This window comes from Hoplias malabaricus, chromosome 16 (assembly GCF_029633855.1).
Source record: "Hoplias malabaricus isolate fHopMal1 chromosome 16, fHopMal1.hap1, whole genome shotgun sequence".
In the NCBI taxonomy this organism is placed as follows: Eukaryota; Metazoa; Chordata; class Actinopteri; order Characiformes; family Erythrinidae; genus Hoplias; species Hoplias malabaricus.
This window is the reverse complement of record NC_089815.1, coordinates 8,214,522-8,222,197: the sequence shown is the minus strand read 5'-3', so window position 1 is coordinate 8,222,197 and position 7,676 is coordinate 8,214,522. Positions and strand designations below refer to the sequence as shown.

The following is a 7,676-nucleotide window of genomic DNA, read 5'->3' as shown; positions in this document are numbered from 1 at the left end:
CAGCACCTCCACCAGCAGCAGTGTCCTCTCCAGCACCTCCACCAGCAGTGTCCTCTCCAGCACCACCTCCACCAGCAGTGTCCTCTCCAGCACCACCTCCACCAGCAGTGTCCTCTTCAGCACCTCCACCAGCAGCAGTGTCCTCTCCAGCACCTCCACCAGCAGCAGTGTCCTCTTCAGCACCTCCACCAGCAGCAGTGTCCTCTCCAGCACCTCCACCAGCAGCAGTGTCCTCTCCAGCACCTCCACCAGCAGCAGTGTCCTCTCCAGCAGCTCCACCAGCAGCAGTGTCCTCTCCAGCAGCTCCACCAGCAGCAGTGTCCTCTCCAGCAGCAGTGTCCTCTCCAGCAGCTCCACCAGCAGCAGTGTCCTCTCCAGCAGCTCCACCAGCAGCAGTGTCCTCTCCAGCAGCTCCACAAGCAGCAGTGTCCTCTCCAGCAGCTCCACCAGCAGTGTCCTCTCCAGCAGCTCCACCAGCAGTGTCCTCTCCAGCACCACCACAAGCTGTGTGTGTTGTGTGTGTAGGGTCAATTCTTAACATTTAGGTGCGACATTTGACCAAGGCTTTTTCACCATATCGTCACTATTCAATGAAAAAATGTATCTCCAAAATAGCAACTTTACAGGAAAAAAAATCTTACATTAAAAGGAGAATTTCTATTGGTCCATGCATGTGTTCAAATGATGTATTAAAATTAAAATTGCCAAAAATTCAAATACACTTTTCATTGGACAGTGCGGATGTGCTTGCCACAAAGTAGCATGTTAACTGGTGCTATTAGCTTAGCTGTATAATGCAATATGAAAGTGCCTGTGTCTATTTTTCCTCCACACATTTATGCAGGTTTCTATTCATCTGTAACTCATCTGTCTATATGTGTTCTTGTGGAGCCATCTGGTGGAACTTCTAACAAGAATCTGCCCTGAAGGTTGCCATTATTTTAGACTCTTTAAATAACAGACATACACAGATGATTAAGTCAGTTTTGTTTTATTGGGGCTTTTAATTTCAAACCCAGATTTTATAAAGAATTATTTATCATTCATTCAAACCTATATTCCTTATAGATAAGGTATTCCTTTTATAGATGATGTTTAATCCTTTTTTAACTCCCAAAACATTGATTTTTCAGTACATTCTGTCTTCAATTCAAGCATATACCACAACAAATGGAAGGCTTTTTTGCTTCTGGTTTTATGAGGCAGATTGGCTCTTTTTTCTCCGTATACAGGCGCCATGTTGAGCCGCTCAAACTTTCTCATTCATTCTCCAAATGAAATCAGCCTCCTCTTCATTTATGTAGCTTTTATGTTACAATATATAGGTTTGAATGTTATGATATTTATACCGCATCTCTGTGTGCAAGGTGCAGACAGCTTCAATCTATCCATTTCCGAGAGTCACAAGGTGCTGCATGCACTTCTTCACTTCACACACACACAAACTGGGAAAGGATCTCAAGTCAAATTAATAATAACACTAACACAGCGCCTTTACATCTCTCTATTGGAAAATGATGGCTGCACTTCCTTTTATAGCTCACTATGCAATTATACAGTCATTACAGTCAGCAACCCTTCCCCTTGCTCCAAAACCAAATAAGATTCAAGATCCAGTGGTGGTCTCCATGACATCTATAGAACGTGGGAGTAATGACAGATGTCCCCATACAAAGTATGAGAACAAGTGTTTCTTCGTCTCAGCCGTGGACATGCTGGTGCCTGTTGCAGACCAGTCCCCACGCTGGACTCTCCCAGCTCTGAGTCAAAGGCAGACACTTCAAATCATCCCCTTCTTTACTGACTCCTCCTGAGGAAAACAACAAACAGTATGATTAATATTCCTCATATTCTGAATGTTATATATCTTCTTACATTTTGTATACAAATGAAAATAGGTGTATCTTACCTTGTCTGTAATGTTGCCAGTTGTAGGCTACTCCTTCAGCTGGTCTTGGTATTCCAGAGCTTCTGAAGCTGAAGATAGAAAAGTAAAGAATCTGAATACTCAACTGTATCAAGATTTACATAGAGAAAATAAACATGGGGAACATGCAGGCAAAGAGTCTTAAAATACTGCAGGAGTTGTTACCATATCACACAGTGGCACTCCCTGCTCTCTGTCTCGGTGTGGAGGCTCCTGTCAAACACACATAGAGAGAAATAGAAGGAGGACAATGGTTAACACAGGATCACACATACTTAAGATATCTTTCACATCCATACATATAACACTATATATAAAACAGCAGTCAACTACAGAAAAGTGATTACCTGGAATGTACGTACGGGGGGATGTGGTGGAGGTGCTGTGGGGCTAGAAGACGGTGGATGACATCACGGGAAAGGTCTCCTCATTTGATCCCCATTTCAGCGACTGGAACCTAAACACAGTGAGCGACATTCCCTGCAGACAGAGAGGAAGAGTCAAAGGCCAGGCTACTCCTTAAGACGTGCTATATATTACTGCCAATATTCACATCACTAAAACACAATCACATATTCAACCCACCTTGTGTCTCACAGCATGGTCCGGAAAAAAAAGAGAGAAACGAGGAACTTGGGTTAGAATTAGCATTAGCATATATTTTCAAACTCATTACAAATACTAAAGCAGTGGGTGAACAACGAGAATGAGATTAAAAACTGTTTTACACAGTGAATTCTTAAGTTTCTATCAGTAAATAACAGTGATGTAAACACAGATTGCAAATGCTTAATTATAAACTACATGCACAAACTAACAGATCAATAATAGCACAACTATAACACAGCAATAAAGGCATTAATATGTCATTGATATATAATGTTTTTTTTTTTTTTTTATAAAGGAAGGTAGGGAAAGGACAGGAGTGGGGTGTAACTCAGTGTGTCTCAGTGCTTGTCCTGGGGTAGCCCTGTCCCACACATTTCTCTGCTCAGACACACCAGATTCAAAACATCAGGTCTTTAAGGAGGCCTTCATACACTGAATACGGTGCACTGAGGAGGAGAGAACACCCAGCTGCTCAGAGCAGAAGACTCTAGAGGAAATTTAGGACCAGGACTGAGAAACACTGGACACACGGGCATAGGAAAGGATAAGGAAAAGGCAGTGAAGGGATGAGAGGGTGATCAGGTGCTAGATTAGAAATGAGGGAGTTCTAGAAGTCCTCAAGCCTGTCCAGGAGCTGCTGGGTGTGGTACTCAATATACTCCCACACTGCAGAATGCAGGGTCCCCGGATCCTCATACACACGCTCCTCCAGGGCAAAGACGTCATCCAGGAGCTGCAACAGCGTGCTCTGAGAGACGAAAAGAGAGAGGCCAAGTGAGGAATTATGTACAAACTGAATTTCACTCTGAAATAACACAGTCTTTACTTCATTTGACTGAATCAATGTGTGTGAGTGCAAAACAAGTCACTTAATGTTCATCTAAACTGATTAAAGACAATTCCTGTAAAGCTCTCTCATGGTGGATAATGACTGTTACCTGGATGGTAAGCTGGAATTGGTCTGCCCTGGGATATCTCTGCTCAGTTGAGGAAAAGAGAGAGTGCAGCATGGCCATGAGGTAACTGAGAAATCCCCCTGGAGTCTGAAAGAGTGTGAGAGATAATGAAGATCAGAGTAATGTCATAGATTTGCTCTTGTAGAATGAATTTCTACATGTGAAAAGTCCTGATCCTCCATCAGGGCTGTAAGATATTCTATGTTGCAGGTTTACTTAGTTCCAGTGCTGTGATACTGGTTTAAACCCCCTGTTCTCACTACACGCCGTACAGCCTTTAAGATCTAACTCTATGTAGTCTCTACTGCCATAAGGAATCTCTCTTACTGGACAGTTCTGAGGCCTCATTCTTCCAAGAACTCCAAATAGCACCAACTCAAACACCACATCCATGAGGTTGTAGTGCATAATCTGAGAAAACAACATAATCCGGTGTCAGAGTAAAATCAGGTTGGTAAATTGTGTTCTGATTTTGACTATAATCTAAACTCACCCCAATCTGCGCCAGCTCTGCTTCGATAGCTTCACGGTTGGAGGGACACTGAGCTACCGCCAGCAAGCTGTCAAACGCCACTTGGAAGACAGTCAGATTCTGCAGGAAGGAGACAGATGATCAGAATGTTTCAATTAACCCCTCAGTTTATAATGATTCAAGATGCATGTGTTTTAGGTCATGCTTTCTTACCTTGGCATTTAGACTGGCCAGTGCACCAAGGATCATCCTGCCAGCCACAGAGACGTGATTGCAGCAAAACTGGTCACTCATAATGGCCTACAAAGTGAAGGGGAGAAAAGAATTCACAGAAAAGTCAAGCCTGGAGAGACTTTATTACTTAAAAACAGTGAGAATTCATGTAAAAATTCTTATCTTCTGAGTAACACTTACAGAAAAAGCATGGCGCAGGGCATCCAGTCTAAGAGGGAAGTTGGTAATACTCTTAGACAACATGTAGGTACTGTGAAAACAAAGATCATTCCATATGTACTCATGACCCAGATGAGATAGAGTAGAGTTTTAATCTTTGAGAGAAAGGAGAAATGTACTCCACTCTGAGAACACAACTCAATGCTGTGGATGTATAAAGTACTCACAATAAAGCAGGCACTTCACAAGCCTCAGCACAGTCACGCTCAGCCTGCAGAACCAAATATACAGTGTTTCTTACAGCCATGTTGAAATTCTGAAGGTAATTACACCTTATATAGAGACATTTTAAATTTACCTCAGCTGAAGGCCTGGACTGTTCATATGGAGGGGAAGTGCACGTAGGCTGTGGCTCAGGTGGAGCATTTTCTGGCTCAGAGCAATAGGTAACAATCCAGCTATCATCAAAGATGTACAGTTCCTGATAAGTCTGGAAAGGCTCTGTGACCTGCAGAACAACAGATATCCAATCTATAGCACCTTTGGCTAAAATGCAGAACTGGGACCTTGCTTATGAGGGTATATGATACAAGCAGAAATGAGTTAGCATCAACTGGAACCTACTTACCTGCACACCATTCTCAGATGAAGTGCGGAGGTGCTTGGTCAAGCTGTAGGAGCCCACTTTAGCCAGCCGGCCATCAATGTGCTAAAGTACACAACATAAAATTCCTGTTAAGTGACACCTCACACCATTTATCATGTCTATCATACTTTAAGACAAGGTCATACCTCAGCAATGGTGACTCTGTGCACTGAGGCATAGAAACAGGGGCCCTGTGCGAGAAATTAAGAAATTTAGTGAATAACTACTGAAAACAATATAGGAACATTAGCATAACTACAAAAGAAGTGTAATTTCACCTCATCAGTGAACGTATAGAAATCGTTGGTGAGGATCCACCATGAGCGAGACACTGTCCCACGCACCTGCAGCACAAAGTGCCGCCTGATGTAAATGCTCTGTAAAATAGAAGTATACAGAAAACACTTCTAAATCAGTCACATTGTGCTGTTAAAAGCAACTGCTGTGTAGCTCTGAACAAAGGTGGAGGTGTGTAAGCTACCTGCAAGTGTCCACAGAGCCAACGTTCATGGGAAAGGTGCAGAGTCCTGTTAGATTTCTGTATCTCACTGGAGAGAAAAGTAGGGACCAGCCTCTCCAGGAAAAGCCTCAGAAACTGCAAACAGGAAGAATCCTGTTGGACACAGTTATGGAAGTCACAATCACCACATACCAAAAGTGTGGCCTGTCTTCACACTTACATCAGTGGTCACTGGGCAGAGTGCAACCTGCCAGTTCTGGTCAGCGATGTCCTGCAATCAGAGGAGAACAGAAAAGACATTCGTGACAAAATATTCACAGATAAGGGACTTAAACTAGTGTAAATTAGAGATGATGCCAAACCACAGCAACAACATACCAACACCCTAACAACCACCTGGAATAATATATGAACTGCTAAGCACTACACCCAGACACCACAGCCAACACCAAGAAACACATAACAACCACCTGAGATAACTGCCACACACATCCTAGCAAATACACGAAACACATACAGATTCCATAGCAAGCGCTGAGTAACACCCTATCAACTACATAGCAATGGTTTAAAATACTATAAACTGTTTAGATAATGTTGCTGAGCTGCATAATCACACTTTACATTAATAAAAAATCTTGCAAGCATCTATAACCACCTACACAGTACATTCAGCAGTGTTAAATCCACACTATTAGTGTTAAATTAACAGTTAGTGTAATAATTTAACACTCTCAGTGTTAACACCTATAGTGTTGATTTAACACTGTTGAATTTACTGTGTAGCAACACCTTAACAACAACTACATGGGATAACACAGAAACTGCAATTACACACCAGCAACCAATTGAAAAACGAATGCAACTACCTAGTAATGCCATATTAACCACCTGCTAAAGGTTAAACAACCATAGGAACGACAGGGCTTCTTAGCGAGCACTTTATACGTAGCAACTGCTATAAAAACCAACTGAAACACTTTAGCATCCAAACGCGTTTTGTTTGTTCGGTTGTTTATTTTCAAAAATACTTACTGTAAATCACACATTAATATATTAAACTACAGCTGTGATTCATACAGATTAAACATTTTGAAAACTCACCTCAGCCTGGGCACTGGAGAGAGGTCCAACATCAGGCTCAGGAACAGCGGACAATACGCTGGGCTCCGCCTCGTGCAGCGCTGACTGCAGGGTCTCTACGGGGTCTGAAGACAAATGAATTAAACACGAATTAAAGAAAATCTTTTTGAATTAGTGTAAGTTTGAGAACAGGCTCGTGTGAGCTCCCGTTTCTCTGTTCCGTGCTACAGAATTTAAACAAGGGCACATTTTGCAGCTTTAAAAATTAATGGTTAAAATTTGACAGTACCCTCAGGTTCGGCCTGAACGTGGAGGTCCCCCGCTGTCGTGGGCCGATGCCGAGCTCTCCTGCGGGAGTAGAGGACGTAGAGTCCAGCAGCGGCGGAGACGGTGCCAGCCGCCAACAGCAGGTGGCGCAGCTTCAGGTGAGAGAAGCCGCGGGAACCGAAAAACTCCATTGAAACAGTGGAGAAAATCTCGGAAAAGTAAAAAGAAACTGTAGAAATCTGTGGAAAGCTGGAAAAAAGAAGAATAGAAAAGTCTGGAGCTCTGGAAAGTTCAGTTGATCGCTTTAAGGGTCCGTTAAGAACTGAAGCAAATCGCAGGTAGAAGCGCTTTACGTTCAAATTAAACACAAACATGTTTACTTTTGTTTACAAACAAACAGTGTCCAACTTCTCCGGGGCGACGGGAGTGTAACTAATCTACGTCATCACTGATCACGGAAATGAATAGTTATTTAGAATTAATTAATTGTGATGTTTTAATTAAAATGTAATAATGAATTAAATAAAAAGATCAATACTTCACCAGTTTGGCATTTTAGTGTGGAATTTGTGTTTACAATTATATTCTCACAGCATGATCTTTGTAATAATGTCAACGTAACTGTCGGCTAAGTGTCTTTATTTTTTGCTAAATTGTTTAAAATGCCATTATCCTTGTTCCTGATTGTTGAACAGGTGTTGTGCCGAAATCAGCACGCCCGCCGCGAGAGGCATCCCCTGATTTGTTTTGAAACCGGAAGTAGCCCGCTGCATATTCTTTGGATTATTGATTTTTTTGTCGATCAAAAATAAAGTTAATGTAATGCATATCAGTCAAAAATAAAGAAAAAAATCACTTTGTGG

At 42.2% G+C, this 7,676-nt stretch overlaps 1 protein-coding gene across 2 annotated transcripts; it reads right to left on the bottom strand.

Moving 5' to 3' along the window:
- Window positions 1–533: 533 nt before the first annotated feature.
- LOC136671642 (uncharacterized) lies at window positions 534–7,258 on the bottom strand. Of its 2 annotated transcripts, none has more exons than XM_066647407.1 (19): window positions 6,836–7,258; window positions 6,568–6,671; window positions 5,684–5,734; window positions 5,485–5,598; window positions 5,282–5,380; window positions 5,150–5,194; window positions 4,986–5,066; window positions 4,716–4,865; window positions 4,585–4,628; window positions 4,379–4,448; window positions 4,178–4,264; window positions 3,986–4,084; window positions 3,820–3,903; window positions 3,475–3,579; window positions 2,513–3,284; window positions 2,290–2,407; window positions 2,093–2,140; window positions 1,910–1,977; window positions 534–1,810 (listed from the first exon to the last, which is right to left on the bottom strand). In XM_066647407.1, the coding sequence occupies exons 1-15, from the start codon at window positions 7,185–7,187 to the stop codon at window positions 3,144–3,146; spliced, it is 1,626 nt and encodes a 541-aa protein (XP_066503504.1). In that variant the 5' UTR covers window positions 7,188–7,258; the 3' UTR covers window positions 534–1,810; window positions 1,910–1,977; window positions 2,093–2,140; window positions 2,290–2,407; window positions 2,513–3,143. The 2 variants fall into 2 exon arrangements, with proteins under 2 accessions (XP_066503504.1, XP_066503503.1); XM_066647406.1 differs by having other exon boundaries at window positions 536–1,810; window positions 2,275–2,407.
- Between the last annotated feature and the right edge of the window lie 418 nt (window positions 7,259–7,676).